This window comes from Pteropus alecto, unplaced genomic scaffold (genome assembly GCF_000325575.1).
Source record: "Pteropus alecto unplaced genomic scaffold, ASM32557v1 scaffold114, whole genome shotgun sequence".
NCBI classification, from domain to species: domain Eukaryota; kingdom Metazoa; phylum Chordata; class Mammalia; order Chiroptera; family Pteropodidae; genus Pteropus; species Pteropus alecto.
The window spans coordinates 1,424,759-1,445,412 of record NW_006435793.1 but is presented as its reverse complement, the minus strand read 5'-3'; the positions used below and the strand labels follow the sequence as shown (position 1 = coordinate 1,445,412).

At 38.9% G+C, this 20,654-nt stretch overlaps 2 protein-coding genes and 1 pseudogene across 2 annotated transcripts in view; all 3 read left to right on the top strand.

Annotated features, from left to right (window-relative positions):
- LOC102891842 overlaps nt 1–5,427 on the top strand; it is a 6,824-nt pseudogene extending 1,397 nt beyond the window's left edge.
- LOC102898836 (tomoregulin-1) overlaps nt 1–10,734 on the top strand; it is a 77,918-nt gene extending 67,184 nt beyond the window's left edge. The window contains exons 9-10 of the mRNA XM_006911526.3: nt 5,994–6,152; nt 9,623–10,734. Of these exons, the coding sequence (XP_006911588.1) occupies nt 5,994–6,152; nt 9,623–9,707 (244 nt within the window). The 3' untranslated portion in view covers nt 9,708–10,734. The remainder of the gene's footprint in view (nt 1–5,993; nt 6,153–9,622) is intronic.
- A 46-nt stretch (nt 10,735–10,780) lies between these two features.
- CAVIN4 (caveolae associated protein 4) lies at nt 10,781–20,326 on the top strand. Its single transcript, XM_025046558.1, has 2 exons — nt 10,781–11,648; nt 17,915–20,326. Exons 1-2 carry the CDS (start codon nt 11,241–11,243, stop codon nt 18,686–18,688), a joined length of 1,182 nt encoding a protein of 393 aa, XP_024902326.1. The 5' UTR covers nt 10,781–11,240; the 3' UTR covers nt 18,689–20,326.
- The last annotated feature ends 328 nt before the right edge of the window (nt 20,327–20,654 follow it).

Below are 20,654 nucleotides of genomic sequence, written 5' to 3'. Positions count from 1 at the left end.
CAGGTCCTAAGCTGATCTCCTGATCTGAATCCCCTCCCCTAAACCTGCTCCACCTTCAGCCTTTTCCATCTCAGTTCATGCCAAATCCATCTTTTCATTTGCTCAGACAAAATACCTCTGATACATCTTTGACTTCTCTCATGCCCCCTATCCAGTCAGTTGGGAAATCCTACTGGCTCTGTTCCAGAATATATCCAGAACTTGATTACTTCTCACCAATGCCACTCCTCTTCTTAGTCCAGGCCACCATTTTTTCTCTCTGGGATTATTGCAATAACCTCCCTGATTGTATCCCACGGTCAATATTCAGCACAGCAGCTGGCCTTTATTTAAAAATAAAGGTCAATTCATGTCATTCCTCTGCTAAAACCCTTTCAGTGGCTCCTCTATCTCACTGAATGCAGAACCCCAACACAGTTTGGCCCCTTCACCTCTGTCTTGATCCCCTGCTTCCCTCCCCATTGTCTAGCCCACTCAGACACACTTGCTGTTCCTTGGAGACACCATGCACTCATGCTTCTACCTCAGGGCCTTTGCACTAACTTCCTTTGCCTGATATGCTCTCCTCCCAGTTTTCTACATGGCAGACTCCCTCACTGCCTTCACATCTTTACTCACATGTTACCTTCTTAGTGAGGCGACCCTGACTGTCTTATTTAAAATTGCAATTCTCCTTTCCTGGCTCATACCTAACACTCGTAATTTCCTTTCATTCTCTCTCTGTGAATAATACGTATCGATTTGTCATGTTTATTGATCCTCCTTCTTCCAGCTAGAGGGTAAACAGGCAGGGATCAGTATCTATTTTGCTCACTGATGTATTCCAAATGCTCCCTACAGTACCAGGCACATGCCAGGTGCTCAATAAATGTGTTAAATGGATAAGTGAATGAATTGGCACTTGAGGCCATGGGAGTGAATGAGATTACTGTGGAGGATATGTGGGATGAAGGATAGAGGGTAGGGTACCAAATGCTTGAATCTGCCTTTAATAAATAGCAGATGAAGAAGTAATAACTTGTAAGTTAATACTCCAGATATTTAGAGAGTATAACCCAAATTCAGTTGCAGAAAATAATATCCAGGGAGGATTGCCTGAATGATATAAGGCTTATCCATTCTTTTCGATATTCTGATTTTAATCTTTGGATTAAGCTTAACTCAGAGAGCTGCAAATCTAGGACATTGTTATAGCTCCCTGTGGAACTGTTTTTATTTTACTGAGCTTTGACTTTTGGCCATTAGCCTACCATGAAAGACATTATTTTAAAACTTCTATGGGACTTTAATGTAACTGTGTTGTTGAGGATGATGTTCTCTATATCAGAAGGTGCCCTTTTAATGAGGACCAGCGAGATAAAGTTCCCTTTAATTTAATAACAATAGTAACTGTGGTTCTTTTGAACAACTGGTTTGATTTTTATTTCGTGGAGATTGTATTTTGTGTCAGTGATCTTACCACTTTCTTTTCTTTCATTCTTTTTTTTTTTTAACAATCCAATGGTTTTTAGTATATTCGCAAAGTGCTGCAATCACCACACTCAATTTTAGAACATTTCATCACCCCAAGAACAAGCTCCATTCCCTTTAGCTGTTCCTCTCAAATTTCCCCATCCTCCTCAGTTTTAGACAGCCACTGATCTGTTTTTTTTTTTTTTTTCCTCTAGATTTACCTATTCTAGACATTTCATTGAAGTGGATTCATATAATATGCAGTTTTCTGTGTTTGGCTTCTTCACTTAGCATGTTTTCAAGGTTTATCCGTGTTGTGGCATGTATCAGTACTTTGTTCTTTTTTATGGCTAAATAACATTCCATTGAATGGATTGTATACCACGTTTTTTTAGAAAAAATTTATTTCAATTAGTTTCAAGTATTTATACCACATTTTTTAATTCACTTACCAGTTAATGAATATTTGGATTGTTTCTACTTTTTTGGCTAATAATATTAATGCTGCCCTGAATAATTGGTTGCAGGTTTTGTATGGATATATCTTTTAATTTCACTTGGGTAAATTCCTAGGAATGGAATTGCTGGGCCAAATGGTACCTGTATATTTAACTTTTTGAGGAAATTCCAGGTTATTTTCAAAAGCGGCTACACCATTTTACATTTCTTACAGTATCCTTGCCAACGTTTGTTATTCTCCGACTTATTGATTCTGGCCATTCTAGTGAGTATGAAGTGGTATCTTACTGTGGTTTTGATTTGTATTTCCATGATGACTAATCACGCTGCTATCTTTTTGTGTGCTTATTTGCCATTTGTATATCTTAATTTGGAGAAATGTCTGTTCAGATCTTTTGCCCATTTTATAATTTTTTTAGTCTTTTGTTAATGAGTTGTTAGTTTTTTATGTATTCTAGATATGTCGTCTCTTATCAGATATATAATTTGCAAGATTTTTCTCCCATTCTGTGTGTTATCTTTTCACCTTCTTGATAGTGTCCTTACGTACAAATGATTTTAATTTAGTTCAATTTAAGGTTTTTGTTTTTGCTGCTTATGGTTTTCACATCTAAGAAATCATTGCCTAATCTAGAGTTATGAAAACTTCTTTTGTTTTCTCAGTTTTATGGTTTTAGCTCTTACATTTAGATCTGTGATCCACTTGAGTTAATTTTTGCCCATGTTGTGAAGAAGGGGTCCAACTTCATTTATTTGTATGTGGATGTCCAGTTGTCCCAGTACTATTTGTTGAAGAGACTGTTTTTTTCCCATTGTTTTATCTTAGCACCGTTGTCAAAAATCAGTTGACTGTAGATGGACGAGTGTATTTCTGGGTTCTCAATTCTAGTCTATGGAGTATATATCTACTTTACTACTTTTTTTTTTTTTTTTTGGTCTGCTGGGAAACTTAGAGCTCAATGTGAAACCTTCTGGCAGGTGTGTGGGAACCTCAGGGATGAGATTGGTGGACTCATTATCCCTGGCTTCCCCTGTTTCATCCCTGCCCGCAAGTTTTTTTGTTGTTACACGTACTTTATTAAAAAGCTTTTTTTGGGGGAGTGGGTAATGAAGTGTGGGACATCAGTAAATACACTATCCTTACACTTCTGTTGATCAGTTCCATCTGAAAGCTAGCTAATTTATACATTGCACTTATGTCAGTTGAAATCGTAAATTTTCTATTAAACATCTTAAATGTTTTCCCCTATCATATTATTATTATCAGCTTATGTTGTTGCCTTTTAATTTACTTTTAATTGGAATTAGATAATTTCTAAGATTAACACCTACTTGACTGCTTGTCTCCATTTCTGTTATTAATAACTTAATTTCATCTCCCGCCTGCATCTTAAATGATTACATTATGTACAGTGAAAGGTGTCTTGAATATAATTTGGTGCTATGTTCAAAGAACTGTAAATGTTTATACCTATTTATTCAGTAATCTCATTTCCAAGTATCTAGCCTAAGGAATAACACTAAATATTGAAAAGTATAAGGAGAGAAAGTGGCGTTCATGGATTGCAGTACCTACAGCCAAGCTGCAGCCCAGTGGGGCTACAGTGCTCATACTGCCCAGCCCACTCAAGGATATGCACAGACCAGCCAGGCATATGGGCAACAAAGTTATGGAACCTCTGGACAGCCCACTGATGTCAGCTGTACCCAGGCTCAGACCACTGTGACGTAAGAGCACACAGCCTGTGCAATGTCTAAAGGACAGCCTCCTACAGATTATACTACTTCAACTGCCCCCCAAGCATACAGTCAGCCTGTTCAGGGGTTTGGCACTGGTGCTTATGATACCACTACCACTGTGGTAACTACCACTCAGGTTTCCTATGCAGCTCAGTCTGCATATGGCACTCAGCCTGCTTGCCTGGCTTATGGGCAACAGCCAGCAGCCTCTGCTCCTGCAAGACCATAGGATGGTAACAAATCTGCTGAGACTAGTCAGCCTCAGTCTAGCACAGAGGATTATAACCAGCCCAGCCTGGGGTATGGACAGAGTAACTACGGTTATACGCAGATACCTGGGAGTTATTGCATGCAGCCAGTCACGGCACCGCCATCCTATCCTCCTACCAGCTGTTCCTCTGCACAGCTGACTAGTTATGACCAGTGCAGTTTCTCGCAGCAGAACACCTATGGGAAGCCTAGCAGCTATGGACAACAAAGTGGCTATGGGCAGCAGCTGCCCACTAGTTAGTAATCCTCCACTCCCCCAAACTGGATCCTACAGCCAGGCTCCAAGTCAATATAGCAAACAGAGCAGCAGCTACGGGCAGCAGAGTTCATATGGACAGGACCACCCCCAGTAGCATGGGTGTTTATGGACAGGAATCTGGAGGATTTTCCAGACTAGGAGAGAACCTGGAGCGTGAGTGGCCCTGATAACTGGGGCAGGGGGAGAGGAGGATTTGATGGCGGAGGTGTGAGCCGAGGTGGGTGGGAAGGAGGACATGGTGCAATGGGCAGCACTGGAGAGTGAGGTGGCTTCAAGAAGCCTGGAGGACCCATGGACAAAGGACCAGATCTTGATCTAGCCCACCTGTCGATCCAGATGAAGACTCTGACAACAGTGCAATTTGTGTACAAGGATTAAATGACATTGTGACTCTAGATGATCTGGCAGACTTCTTTAAGCAGTGCGGAGTTGTTAAGATGAACAAGAGAACTAGACACCCCATGCTCCATATCTACTTGGACAAGGAAACAAGAAAGCCCAAAGGTGATGCTACAGTGTCCTTTGAAGACCCACCGACTGCCAAGGCTGCTGTGGAGTGGTTTGCTGGGAAAGATTTTCAAGGGAGCAAACTTAAAGTTTCTCTTGCTCAGAAGAAGCTGCCAATGAACAGCATGTGGGGGGATATGCTGCCCTGTGAGGGCAGGGAGATGCCACCCCTGCTCTGTGGAGTCCAGGGCCCCAAGATGTCCTGGGGGACCCATGGGTCGCATGGGAGGCCATGGAGGAGAGAGATGGCTTCCCCACAAGAGGGCCTCGAGGCTCTTAGGGCAAACCTTCTGCAGGAGGAACTCCAGCACTGACCTGGAGCCTGGCAGTGCCCCAATCTGGGTGTGGAAACCAGATCTTTGCCTGGAGAACAAAATGCAACCAGTGTAAGGCCCCAAAGCCTGAAGGCTTCCTCCCGCCACCCTTTCTACCCCCGGGTGGTGACCGAGGCAGAGGTGGCCCCAGTGGCATGCAGGGAGGAAGAGGTGGCCTCATGGACCAAGGTGGTCCTGGTGGAATGTTCAGAAGTGACCATGGTGGAGACAGAGGTGGCTTCTGTGGTGGCCAGAGCATGGACCGATGTGGCTTTGGTGGAGGAAGATGAGGTGGCCCTAGGGGTACCCCTGGACCTTTAATGGAACAGATGGGAGGAAGAGGCGGGCACGGAGGACCTGGAAAAATGGATAAAGGCGAGCACTGTCAGGAACACAGAGGCCGGCCCTACTAGATGCAGAGACCCCGCAGAGCTGCGCTGACTACCAGATTTGTTTTTTAAACCAGAAAATACTTCAAATTTATAATTCTGTATTTTTAATCTTGGCCACAACATTATGATTATTCCTTGTCTGTACTTCAGTATTTTTCACCATTTGTGAAGAAACATTAAAGCAAGTTAAATGGTTAAAAAAAAAAGAAAGAAAAAACTACACATTCACCACACCTAATTTATAATTGTGAAAAATGAAAAATAATTTATTCCTAGATTTAGAACAAGGAATAAATAAGTTAGCTCTATTTTAGCCACTGAATAATAGATTATGCATCTGTTTTTGAATGAAGGTAATAAAGACTATTGAGCAACTTTAATGTGATATAATGATAGAGGAAAGAAGCACTGTGTAAAATAGACATATCAAAAAGAATGAAAGGCAATAACAGAAATGGCAATTTTTTTCAGATGGTGAGAGAGTGCCTGATTTTTTATTCCTGTTTAAAATTATTATTCTTTTGTATCTTTTAATTTTAAAATCTAGAATTATTGAAAGTTGTAATTCTCACAGGAATCTTTCTTTTTTCCCCTTTTCAGATGTGAATCTGGTTACACTGGACAGCACTGTGAAAAGACAGACTTTAGTATTCTCTATGTAGTGCCAAGTAGGCAAAAGCTCACTCATGTTCTTATTGCAGCAATTATTGGAGCTGTACAGATTGCCATTATAGTAGCAATTGTCATGTGCATAACAAGGTAGGTGATGACCTAAGAAATAATATCTTTAAATCAGAGGTGTGGGTAGCTCTTAAATTAAAGAAGAACCTTGAAGCACACTCAAAATGGTAGGGGCTTTAAGTCCACCAATCTATTTAAAAATCCTAGTATCAGTTCATTGACATTCCATGTGGATCTGACCTCTCCATATCTTGCTTCTTTAGAAGATGGACAAGAACTCATTCCTAGGGTTACAGGTCTATCTAGGCTGCAGGTAGAGAGAGCATGAGAATATTCAGTGGCATAAAAGAATTTAGGGATCTTAGAACTGTGTGGCAGTTCTGAGAACTGCATTCAGGGACAATAATGCTAGTAGCAGAATTTTTAGAATGGTCTACACATGCACCGAAGAGCCACGTTGAAAGTTTTTAAGCCCTGCAAGATGTTTTATGCCCTAAGAATATACTTTATTCATAGTAAATACAATAAGAAAGGAAGAAACCAGAGGTTAAAGAAAACTACTTTTCTTATTATATCATTGTCTTAATGTTATTTCATTTTCTGGAATACAGTCATAACTATTAAGCTTTAAAATTCTCTGTCTTAACTAAAACCATTGGAGTTTCTCATAACTAAAACACCAGAGTGCAGTTGGCAGAAAACAGGTATTTTCCATACTGAGTAGAAATATCTAAGTCAGAACTGAACTGGACCTGAGAAAAGTCAAAGCAAATTGAGTTCATATTGTCTTTATTCTTTCCAGCCTCATGTCTCTTCTTGCTTACCTCTTCCTTACCTCCTTTGAGGTATGGTTTAGAAATCCCATAAACAACATCTGTATACTCTTCTGCATTATTCTGGGCAGGGGATTGAAGTACATCAAGCGAAGATATTGGCAGGCCATAATGGATTTATGGCTCTTCTCTCCAAGGCTGGATAGAGGCCAGACCTCCAGTAGTCTCAGCCATCTGGAGCTGAAATGATAAATCTAAAAATGATAAAAAAAAAAAGTTCTCTGAGTAACAGATATTTGTTATAAAATTTAGGCACTAAAGTCAGTGGACTTTATAGAACAGAAGATGTGCCCTTAGGCAAGACTATTGAGTATAAAATTGGGCAGTTGATTAAAAGTAGGGACATAATGATATAAAAAGTAATGACAGCAGAAAGAGGAGATAGAAAAAACATGCAACAGCAGGCCTGTCCATGGCTGTTTAATATAGGCTCAGAGGTTAAGGAATTTGTGTATGGTCGTTTGCGTGTGCTCATCCAAACCCGTAAGTGGGAATGCCTGGACTTGAATGCAGTGCTGCCTGATTCCCAAACCATTTTTTCTTTTCACTGAACCATCTAGTGGAAGGTCCATGTTGTGTCATCTTGGGAAATAGATTTGCCAAGTCTGACCACTGCATGAGAGCAAGGTTCACACTTGGTTTTGTAGCAGTTCAGGGTTTTGAACAGGGGAGGAATTTCATACGAAACATTTTTTTCAGCATTAATCTGAGGGTCATTTGCAAAAATCACTGGAGGAAAGGAAATGTGAGGTCGGGGAGACCATTTAGGACATACTTAGCGTAAAGCAGGAGTTGGGTAATAAATGATTTGGAAGGTGAAAGAAATAAGGTAAAGGTCAGGGAAGATTTTGAGGCCACATAGTAGTGCCGTCTTTAAGAAGGTCCAAGGATGTTAGAGTCAGTGAGATGCAACTTATGAGTTCAGCTTCATTCTAGAGGAGTGAGGAGACAAACCCTGAGATGGGAGGTACCTTACCCAAGACCGTAGAGATGGTTAAGCCCTTTTACAAATCCCAACCCAGCCTTTTATCCAGCTCTGAGCTTCTGTTCTCAGTGTGCTATAATCTTCAAGTATTAAATTAAAATGACCTGATGGGAAGTCTTCAAGTTAGTACTCTGCAGTTTGTACCCCAAACCCATTTGCTGTCTTCACAGACACTTAGACATCACAGGGTATTATTAACTGTGTTATGGTATTTTCACTGCCCACCGTCTCCGTGACTGAAGGGTGATTTCATCGAGTTTATCATAGATCTTTCGTTGAGGCCTGCCTTTTTATTGTGGTATTTTCTCCCCTAGACTATCTTGCTGTCTTGAATTTAGAATATGATAATTATGAATTTTTAAGGAGTGCCTCTCCCACGCAGTCCATTACGGAACAGCTGTTCACTTATCCCATGGTAGCTGTTACATGTGAGGAATCTTCCTTTAAAAGGATGTTCCCCTGACCTACTTACCAAGGCCGCATGAGTAAACTTTTCATCTTTTAGGTTTGGAATCTCCTTTCATGTTTTTAGACTCAGAATAACAGATTGGCAGGGACCTTGAATACCATCCTAGCCCTTAATTTATGGATGAAAAAACCATGGCCCCAGGAAGTTGGGACTTTTCCAAGGTCATGGCGAATTAGTGACAGTTAAAGAGGTCGCTTGACCTCTCGACCAGTTTCTCCATTTATGAAATAGACATGATTCCAGCACTTTTCCCTCAGAGTATTTTTATGAGAATTAGGTAAAATTTGTGAGAAACAGTGTATATAAAACGGAGCTATTACCATCGACGCTTTTAAATCAAGGCAAAGCAGTGTTTTTTGAATAAAACCATGGAACTTTAGGAGTACTCACCATCTCAAGATTTTATTTCATTAGTTTTTAAATTCCTTGCTGGCGAGGTTGGTCCAACTCTTAATATTTTCTATGTAGGAAAAGGAGGTAGCACAGCTAGTTTTTAGCAGAGCTCAAGCTCAGAATTGTCAGGCGTCATCTCAGTCTCTTTATTCCACATAGTGTGTATAGCACAGCGCTTTGTGCATAGTAAGAGCTCATATGTTTCCATTCTAGTGGGCAGGCACAAGTGTAGCCATAACACAATGAGATTTATACCACGGTAGAGAAGCATGTATGGTAAAGTGAGAACAGAGTCCAGGAATACCCCTTATCCCCAGCACGGCTGTTCTTTATTGGGTTTTGTGGTTTGCCCAAGCAGGGTATAGAAGGACTTCTTTTGAGTCATTGTCTACAATCTTTAGGTATTTCCTATGTATTCACATCGGAAGTTAAATAAGCATATTTCTTCCTGATTTCTCCTTTCATCTAAACTGTTCTTGTCATCTCGGGAGGAAAGTATGTAGGCCATGATCTTTTCTACTGTCACGGGTTTATATGTTATCAGTCACTGTGGCAGGGAGTTTGCTGGGCCAGAGGAAGGATGAGGATTCCTCCTGGGATGCAAGTCAGTAGTAGAGACCCCAGGAATGAATTTCGCTTGTGTCCATACCTGCATCATGTATCTAACCCTCTCATCTCCCAGCTTTGTCCGGAGGATGGCCGTCTGATGTGTCGGGCCTCGTCTTGTCTTGCATCAAATAGCATCCTGTTTCCTTTTCATGTGATGATATGCTATATGGCTTTATGTGTGAAATGTACACTACTTTGGAAACATTTGAAATATCCTAAACAAAATGACATTTTCTTATCTTCTTTTTTAACTCAACAGAAAATGCCCTAAAAATAATAGAGGACGACGACAGAAGCAAAACCTAGGTCATTTTACTTCAGATACGTCATCCAGAATGGTTTAAAATGATGACTTTTATATTTACACTGACCATGTGATGTACATTTATTATGTCTTTTTTTAAAGAATGGAAATATTTATTTCAGAGGCCTTATTTTTGGACATTTTTTAGTGTAGTACTGTTGGCTCGTATTTAGAATATTCAGCTACGACAGTTTTGGACTGTTTAGTAGAGTTTGTTTTCTGTTTTTAAATACAAAAATTGATTTCACAAATTTGTACCACATGGTAATTCTAAGACTTGTTCTTTACCCATGGAATGTAATATTTTTGCAAAGATGGACCACTTCACAAATGGTTACAAAGTCATACCCACTTCTTCCACAATGACCACAGCAAATGACCAAGCATGAACTAAAGGTAAAGATGTTTACAGATTACTTTTCTTACAAAACAAAATTTAGAAGGCACTGTGTTTAAATAAACATTTAAATGTTTTCAAGATTTAGTAACTGATTTTTTTAGACACTGCCTATCGCATGAACTGTAAAGCTGTGTGTGTTAGATGTAAAATATTTATAAGATGTATGGACTGGAATTTGATTATTCCTCTCTTTGAAAAGTAATTCTGATAATTCAAAAAAGTATCTGGTAGTAATGATGGAACAGAGATCACTGAAAAGTAGATTTAGATATTGTGGAAATAGTATAACAAACAGATGGGAATAAAGCCTATTCTTTCAGTTAAACCACTTTAATACACAGTAATTTTTAAAGAAAATACTTGCTTTAACATAAATAAATTGTATCAGTGTTTGTGAATAAAATGCAAAAATGATTGTTAATGATTGGTGCTCTTGAAGTGAGCTTAAAAATTACCTAAGACCTCTATCTAAATTCGTCCTGTAGTAATAGCTATACTAATAGATAGTGATGTTTAAAGATCTGCAGTGTGAGTAGAGTGTATTCAGCTGTTTAACATGTAGTTTAGATATTCAGAAGTATGCATGTAGAATTTAATATGTTCAAAATTAAATATTAATTTTAATATTTGATTTGGAAAAGCATGTTATAATATAATGTTTTCACTACATGGTCTCTTTTGGTGTGTTTATTTACTACATTCTTTGATATTGATATGTCAGTGCATTTAATATATGAAATTAATAGAAAAAGCAGATTTTGGTTCAAAAATCCCCTTTGCTTTTACAAATACTGCTGGAAATTATCTAAAGACAGAAACTTCACCCAACATTTGGAGTTTGCAGTTTTGGTCATTTGGCTTCTATGCTTAATGTTAGTAACATGGTGGCTTTAGTGAACTTTTTTGAAAAAAGCTTTCCTCTTCCATACACGCAGTCTTATTTGAGTCCCTTAGTCAGTCAGTAAGCATGTTTGGAACAGTCCCCAGTGCTTTGCAAGGGTTCATGTTGCAGAACAGTCACGTATGGGTATTTGTAGTTATAAATACTTGACCAGTCTCCAGGGGTGGGGCTTCCAGCTCTTTAAACAACCCTGTCACCTGTTTAAGCTAACTTTTTGCTCCAAGTGCCAGCATTGATCGTGGTAGGCCACCTTTCACTGAGAAATAAATAAAATGGAACATAACGGGTCTGCTTCAAATGCTGATAAGATCCACCAGAATCGCCTGTCAAGTGTAACAGATGATGAAGACCAAGACGCTGCCCTTACCATTGTGACTGTGCTGGACAAAGTTGCCGCCATTGTGGACAGCGTGCAGGCGAGCCAGAAGAGAATAGAGGAGAGACACAGGGGAATGGAAAATGCCATCAAATCTGTCCAGATCGACCTGTTGAAGTTTTCACAGTCACACAGCAATACAAGCTATGTCATTAACAAGTTGTTTGAAAAAACCCGAAAAGTCAGCGCTCACATCAAAGACGTGAAGGCCCGGGTGGAGAAGCAGCAAGTTCACGTTCAAAAAGTTGAAACGAAGCAAGAGGAGATAATGAAGAAGAACAAATTTCGTGTGGTGATCTTCCAGGTAAGCCTGCATTTGCGTTTACCCTAATTGCTCCTGCAATCCTTCAGCTCTTTTAATTGACAACGAGTCCTATCCGAGGTTTCCAACGTTGCATCTTAAACTATGTATATGTATATGTATGTATTCGTGTAGTGGAATTCTGTATCAGCAGAGACCTCAGTGTAAAACCATTTCTATGTTAACATACTATCATCAGCATTTTGAACCTCTGAACCATTTTGTGTAATATGAACTCTGTGGGTCATGGCTGAGGCTATTTCTTGCTTTCGAAACTTAATATTGGTAAGGTTTTTTCAGCATATCAGCCATATTAGTGTGATGCCCTCTCAGAGACTTTGGAATGTTAGAACTAGAAGAGACCTGAGAAGCTTCTAGTTTAAAACACCTTTGAACTGTATAAAGAAGGAAACTGAGGACTAGTAGCTTCACAGTTTGTGTTTTTTATTATTATTATGGAGAGCCAGGAAAGCCCTAAACAGTAATATATAAGCTTTTCACAATATAATCTGTGTATTGGAATTTTTAGATATGAGTCACAATAATAAACTATTTCATAGTGAATCAGGCAATTGTTATTTTTCTTATTATAGTTATACAGACAGAGTCACATAAGTGATTCCTTATTTTGATTACAAAGTCATTTTACTTAGCTGATTTAACGGTTTTTGTGTGGCATTGTATATTGAGCTAAGTTGCTATATTACTGTACCATTGACACTCATATTTTTTGAAATAGCAGCATATTCATGGGAAATGCATAATATCTATAATATATTTTAAAACACTTACAAATCAAAAGGAAAAAGTTAAACTCTCCTGTCATGGTAGAAAAATGAGAAAGTCATGATCAGACAGCTCACAAAAGACAAAATAAATGAGCAGAATTTCACTTTCACTTCTTTAAATATTTGCAATTACTAAAATATACACTTGAAGGTTAAGGGTGAGAAAACATAGCACTTCAGTGTTCTGCTGATAAGGAGTAGTAATTGGTACAACATTTCTGGAGGGCGGTTTTGTGAGTGTGTATTAAAAACCTTAAAACTTCACAAACCTTTTGGCCTCAAAATTTCATGTCAAAGAATTTGTTCTAAATATAAAATCGGTAATGTATTCAGGGATGTTTGCTGGTGTACATATACAGTGTTATCACACTGTATTTTTAAAATGGATTGCTATCCATATGCATAGGAAATAAACCTAGAAGAATAAATACGAAATGCAATAGGAACACAGCTGGATTATGTAGGCAGATATTTGTAAGACACTAGGGATGTGGGCGATAACTCCCCACAGCAATTCTTTACACATTAGTCAATTCTCCATAGCCCTCTGTTGACTGATAGTGAGTGGTATTTTGGACTTTTTTTTTTAAAAGAGGCTATGGGTTATTTAGGAGGAAGAATAGGGAAGAGAGAGAAGTATTGCTTATTTCAAAAGTAGATGGGTTGGACTATGCTATTTGAAGTCCTTTACCATTTCCCTTTCCTTCCAGGTCCCTGGAAGCCCTACTTCAGACTTAAAAATTTGAAAGAAATCAGTCACCTTACTCTAGAGGCCAGTCTCAGTGTTAGTGTGTGTCCTGGGGATCTAGATTTGGTATTGGAGAATGCAGTATCCAGGGGCCTTAACAGTAATGGGTATATGTCACCCTGCACTTGCATGGGACATACTAGCAAACATTCTTGGTATCCAGCATTTTTCCTGAGAATCTTTGTGCCAGGAGCGGACTAGGTTCCCATCAAGATTTAGAGAAGCTAGAGCAAAGAAGTTTCTGAAAAGTTCTAATTAACTCTTGTTTGTCTATTGACATAATTCTTGTTTGTAAAGTTCTATATTCACCTATTAATTCTCTGAAACTTGCTATTTCTCTCCTTTCTTTGAACTCCCATAATTACTTGATCCAGTAGAAGATAGTATAAAAAAGCAACTGAAAGGCTCTAGTTTAGGTCAGATCTCTTTTCTTGTAAGATCGAATGCTTTGAGCATTCTGTAACATTAAGTTGCTCAGAGAAAGCCCAGTTCGTCAGTAAGCACTTACTGTCTGTGATAACTGGGAGAGCTTGTAGAGAAAAAATAAAGGAAATTACAATGGATATAGAACTCGGATTTGATGATTCACGAGATGTTAGAACACCATACAGTATTCACATGGTTATTCTTAGAGTTAAAGTTAATTCTTATAATTCATTCTCATAGTTAATATGTATAAGTAGTTATATTGAGAATGCCCCTTTTAACTAAAATTAACTTGAAGCTGAGCAATTCAGCTATAGTGTATGTTCATTTACATTTGGGTCTTTCCTCAAAAAGATTTCCCTGGATATATCTTTTGGTGGCAATCTTTCTTGGCATTTTATCTCCCACTGTTGTGTATAGCTGAGCTCTCACTTACTCCTGGACATCATTAAAAAAACTATTTATTATTTCTCATACAGTTATCATTTCTCTTTGAACACTTTCACCTTGATGACCTTCTCATCATGTAAGCCCAGAGTCTCGCCATATCTTCTAATGATTTAGCTTACTAACCACATGACTGTGGTTGCCAAATGAGATATTTGGCCATTCCCTAATAATAAGTTCCAAACATCTATATATTCCAAGTTCCCCTAACTATATTACTATGATGTTCAATCACAGCCACTTTACTCTGACCGAAAGTACTCATTTTGTTATGAAAAATCATCATTTTACATGTAATAATTATATTCGGAAATCAACTGTGATTCAACCTTGTACTCTTCAATTATTATTACAGTATATTCATCATTGACTCATGGCATCTCTGACTCACAAGGGTTGCAACAAAAACATCCACATAACAAGTACTTTCTCTGCCTCTGCCTCTTTTGTTTTGTTTTAAAGACTGCTTTTATATAATTTGTTGTGCAATTGAAACAGTGTATGTGATTCCTGAGTTAACCTATATCTGATCTCACAGCAGGATCTTGAGGGGTTTCCCCACTACCAAGCAGTAATTATTCTATGGCTCTTTCTTTTTCTAATTATACCTTCTTGGGCCATACCAGCCCACTTAGCATTGTTAAAGCTATGCCCTGCAGCAGGTGTCAGGAAAGGAGAGGAATAATTTTGCTGTTTCTGATTCATCAGAGAGCTATGAGACACCCACCTTCCTTTTTTTTTTTTTTTTTTAAGGTCCTAAACTTTCCAATCCTATAGCCAAATAATTTAATTTTAAATAAGTATCCAAAGAAATAAGGTTCCAGGGGTACCTTCTTGACTATCAGGCTGATAGGTTTCAAAATACATGTAAGTGTATTTCTTACATAGTTACTCATTTTTTGTTTTTTGAACAAATTTAATCTGGATCTTAAGAGCACAGTTTCTTTTAGAAATTTCAACTCATGGGCTTAGTTAAAAGTCTCATGATCTTTAAACGTTTAGTTTTAGAAATAATCACTAAATAGTGATTTGGGTTTCTTTAGCAGCTATGTTTCTGTGCTGGTTCTCAAAGTGACAAGTGTCTGCCATGTTCCCAAGTTCAGTTCTTATCCTTATCCTTTTGACACACTTGACAGTTGGTCCCTTCTCTCTTCTTGAAACTTGTTTGCTTTTGGCTTCTGGGAGGTCCTTCTCTCTCGGATTTCCTCCAACCTCACTGGCTGATATTTCTCCTTTTGGTTCTTTCTCATCTTTCTTCTTATTTACCAGTCCAAAATATATTTATAACACCAAAATCCAAACATTTCTAAAAGTAAAAAATAATTTGTAACTTATTTGGCAGCAAGACCTAGCTTGACCTGAACTCATTTGGTGGCAAAATCTGCCCCGAATTAGCATAAAGCCATTTACAGTCTTTAATTCCCCCTTAGAGTTAATATTCATATTTCCTGCCACAAAAATGTTTGTTCCCAAGATCTCACTGAGAATGTTATATATGACATTTTCTCCAAATCTGAAATATTCTGAATTCTGAAACACACCTTAGTCTCAAGAATTTTGTTCAGGTCCTCTGTCCATTTTTTGATTGGATCATTTGGTTTTTTGTTGTTATTGAGTTATATAAGTTCTTTGTATATTTTGGATATTAGGCTCTTATCGGAGGCATTGCTTGAAAATACACAAGAGTTTTGAATAGCAACGTATAGACCTATTCACTCAATATTTTGGAGACGTCTTTCATCTAGTCTCATGATTTTTAATTTCATCTTTATGCTAATGACTCCTAAATTTTTCTCTGTGGTACAGACCTCCCTTCTGAATTCCAGACTTACATACTCAGCTGCCTACTTGACATCTCTGCTTGGATGTCATTGGGCATCTCACAATCATCATGTTCACATCACATGCTCCCCCTCCAGTCTCTTCCTCTTGCTTTCTTTGTCATTTAATGGCAAATCTGCCCTTCACTTGCTTAGGCCACGTGCTTGAGAATTATCCCTGACACCCTCTAACACTCCACATCCAAATCTAACAGCAAATCCTGCTGACTCCTAACTTCAGAGTGGATGGAGAATCAGACCACTTCTCACCACCACTTCTGCCAACACCCTGATCCATCTCTCATCTGATTAATCCCAGTGGTCTCCAGCTGTTCTCCTTGCTTCTTATCTTGCCTATTTTCAACAGAGTGAGCCTTTTACAACAGAGGTCAAGTCATGTCACTACTCTCCTCAAAACTCTTTTAAAGGCTTCCTCTCCCACTCAAAATAAGAGCCATAGTCTTTGATATCGGTTACAGAGCCTTTACATGGTCTGGCCCTCCTGCCACCTCTCTTGTCCTCTCTCCTCCTCTTCTTGCCCCTTGATCACTGCTCCAGCCACACTGCCTTCCTTGCTGTTTCTCCTTCCTTCCCAGATATATGCATTACCTTCAGGTCTAGGCTGGGATGTCACCTTTTTAGTGAGGCCTTTCTGAGCATCCTTCCCAGTCACTGTATATCCCTCTCCCCTGCTTTTTTTTTTCACCTTAGCACTTAGCATCATCCAACATACTATATATTTAACTCGTTAATGTTTCTCTCTCCAAGACTATAAGCTCTTTTTCCTCTGTTTTTTTTTTTTTTTTTTTCCATAGGAGGGTCTCAGTTCCTAGAACATTGACTGGTGCCATGGTAGGTGCTTAGTAACTATTTGCTGGATGAAGGCTTAAGCCTCTTTACTTGATCCAACAGTCATTCTGGGTGTAAAACATAAATAAGACACATCTCTGCTTTTATGGAACTTACCATTGAGTGAAAGCCTCAGGGAGACATTTATAAATAAGCAGAGTTCCAGTTCAATTCAAACTGTGATAAATGCTATAAATAGAGGTATGCACATGACATTTTGGTGTAAATTGGAGACAGAATTGTCCTCTTGGGGGAAGTTGGGGACATTGAATCCATTCTTGAAGAAAGATATATATATATATATTTTTTGCAAAGCTGAAAAGAGACGAAGGGGCATTTACAGTAGCAAGAACCGTGTATATAGTGTTTTTGTTGTATGTCTGAGGACTTGAGAGCAGCCATGTGTTGCTGGACTGGAGGTGCGGGAAAGTGGTTTAGCTCAAACTGAAGAGCCTTCTAATCATACTAAAGAATTCAAACGCTATCCTTTTGAATATTGATGAGCTCCCCCAAAGTTTTAAAGTAGAGAAAGGATGTGATCAAAACTGTGCTTTAGAAGTGTTCCTCAGGAAATGCTTAAGTGATGTTTTGAAGGTAGAGAGACTGCACAATTTCAGGGCCCAGGTGACAAGGGCCTGAATTAAGACATTGGTAGAGGCCAAGAGAAAGAAGGAGGGAACAGGAATATTAAGCGGTATTATAGACAGTACTCAGTGAGCAGTTGGATATGGCCTGAGGAGGAGACGAAATATCTGGGATGATGATTCTGAGGTTTCTAGCTAAGTGGCACCTGGATGGGTATTGAAGAAGTAAAGAAGTCGCTGTGGAGAGAATGATGATGGGCCTTGAGGTTTGGACATGGTAAGTTTGAAATGCCTATGTTACATCTACATGGAGAAGTCTGTCCATTATTTAAAAATGTGTCTTTATCTTAGGAGAAGGGCAGAGGTGAAGAGAAAATATTTGTAAGTTTGCTAACAGTTGGATCTGAAGGCAGAGGAGCGGATAAGGTTGCTCGGGAGGTGAGCTTGGGAGATGAAGAAGAAAAAAGGGCCAAGGAGAGAGAAACACAATGAAATACCAACTTTTAAGGAGACGACAGAGGATACACAGCCTGCAGAGGAGATTTAAAAGGTGTTGCAGAAAGTAAAAGAACTGATCTCTACCATGCTTTCTTTTTTTCTCCTTCAGGAGGAGATTCGGTGTCCGACATCCCTGTCTATTGTTAAAGACAAAAACTTAACTGAGAATCAAGAGGAGGAAGAGGAGGAGATCTTTGATCCCCCAATAGATCTGTCTTCGGATGAAGAATATTACGTTGAAGAAAGCAAATCTTCCAGGCTTAGAAAGTCAGGCAAGGAGCGCATTGATAATATCAAAAAGGCATTTTCCAAAGAAAACATGCAGAAGACTCGGCAGAATTTTGACAAGAAAGTCAACAGAATTAGAACTAGAATAGTGACCCCGGAGAGGAGAGAGAGGCTAAGGCAGTCAGGAGAGAGGTTGAGGCAGTCAGGAGAGAGGTTGAGGCAGTCAGGAGAGAGGTTGAGGCAGACGGGGGGAGAGAGGCTCAAACAGTCTGGGGAGAGGCTCAAACAGTCAGGGGAGAGGCTCAAACAGTCAGGGGAGAGATTTAAGAAATCTATCTCTAATGCCGCTCCCTCGAGGGAAGCTTTTAAGATGCCTGGCCTTCGGAAAGCTAAGGACGGAACTGTGGCTGAAGGTCCTGAAGAGGTCAGGGAGATGGGTGTGGACATCATTTCCAGGAGTGAGTCTCTGGGCCCTGTCGGTGAGCTCTACACTGAGGAGCTCAGTGAGACAGACCCCAAGGAGGCCAGGGTAGCGTATCCTCCCCAAGAAGGAGGGGAGATCCCAACCCCTGAGCCTTTAAAAGTTACTTTTAAACCCCACGTGAAAGTAGATGATGACGAATCTCTTTTGCTAGATTTAAAGCAGTCATCCTAAAGAGAAATGAAGTATGTTTTAAGTGTAAACTTCTTTAATTACACGATTCTAGTTTAAATAGTATAGTACATTTACATTTATATGCCATATAGGAATAATAAATGGTATGACCTTTTCATTTCTTAGTTTAAAATCTAAACAGTAATACAAATATTACCTACATCTCCTGGTAATTTCCTTGGGAATTCTTTTTTTTTCCCCCAGACTTATAGGAATCTACCAGCTTTCTCTCACGTCACTCTCATGGCAACTGTGGGTTTTTAAGTTCCTTTCTCTCACCCACCAGAAAAATAGTTGCCCAGTGAGGGCCAGTTAGGTGCTTAGTCGTCTAAAACAAGTGGAGGGCCAATTTATGGTCATCGTTTGCAAGTGATCTCTCAATTTCGGTAGAGATTAATGTGGCCGACCTCCAGCGGTAAAAACTCATGTGTGGATTATTCCATTCATATGTTCAAAATCAACAGGTTCGTTAATCATTGAGGACCCACACACCTTTTTGATGCTTTTGCATAAAAAATATGGAAGTTCTGGACTTGAGCATTTGGTTCTGGTATCAACAGCTTTACTTAGAACCAGCCAACTTGGCAAGTGGTCGGCTAAGAAGCTCATCAGCAGCATGGAGAGGGTTTGCCTGTGCCGCCCATCTCGGGACTCTTGTGAGGGTTGAAGGAAGCGCTGTACGTTCTGGGGGAACATAAAACGCATCCAGAGAAAACACGCCCCACTCGTTCTTTAACACTAAAATCAAAATAATTACACGGCCCCGAGCACCAAGTGGTGAGGGCCTCGGTTGGATGGAAGCGAAAGTTGGTCTTTAGAAGCCTTTTCACAGAATCAGGAATAAAAAATACATGTTTGGGAGACATCTTTTTTTTTGTCAAAGACTAAAACCACACCTTAGATTTTAAGTTGGGTTTAATATTAAAGGCTTCCTGGAAAATCCTTTTTTAATTTTCTTTGGATTGAGACCTATCTAAATTCAAAATGTACTGCTGTGAAGCATAAAACTGTAATTATATCTTCAAGAGGCCTTTCGAAAGTCAGCCCTAGTGGAGTGGGTTTGGGGATAACCTCAGATATTTCTGTTTTACAGAATGAACTCCTCAGGGTGCATCTATCCGAAATAGTGTTCATAGGAGTTCATCGTAGCTTCTTTGGGAGGAAGCCAGATTCCACTCTTAGCTTTAGATCTAGCTAATCCGAAGTAGATATTACTGAAGAAAGAAACAGTCATACTGGTTCAGCACTTCTGGTAATGTTTAAATCAGAAGGTTTGGTAATAGAGAAGAAATGATAAAATTGTGAAATTTGAAGGGTTCGGGCAACAATAAGAGCTCAGATCAGTTTTAGATGCTCACATAGTAGTTAATTATAATAAAGGTATGCACACACAGACACAGTGACAGACACACAACAAATCAACTTTAAAATATTTGATTCAATTACCCAGATATTGGGGTTGGGAGTTTGATTTGCCATTTCTTTTTCACTCTTTGAGAATACATAAAATCACAAATTGTTCTCATGTTTTTATATTGAAAATGAAAGTGTATACAACATTGAACAGTACTTTGAAATGGATAATTTAAAAAATGTCATCATTTAAAAAGAGCTTGGATGCCTAATTCCATAGTTCCTTAAAGCCATAATAAATTTAAATTTAAAAACATTATTACAAAGTTTGATGTCAGTGTCCTGTTTGTAAATGTTGTTACTAATAAAGAATACAAATAGCATGGTGTGAATTTGATATAGTAACCCTTTTAATAATAGATATGTTTTTAGGTTAAGAAGAATGTGAAGAAGTTATAAGCTTTTTCTTTATTCTAGCCCTATGAAGAGTAAATGTCAATTGGGCTGAAATATTTTTCTGCAAATATTCCTGTCAAGGAATTTTTGTAATATCTGTTTGCTTCCTGGTTCATATGTAATTGGACTTGACATGTTATGGAACATTTCTGATATA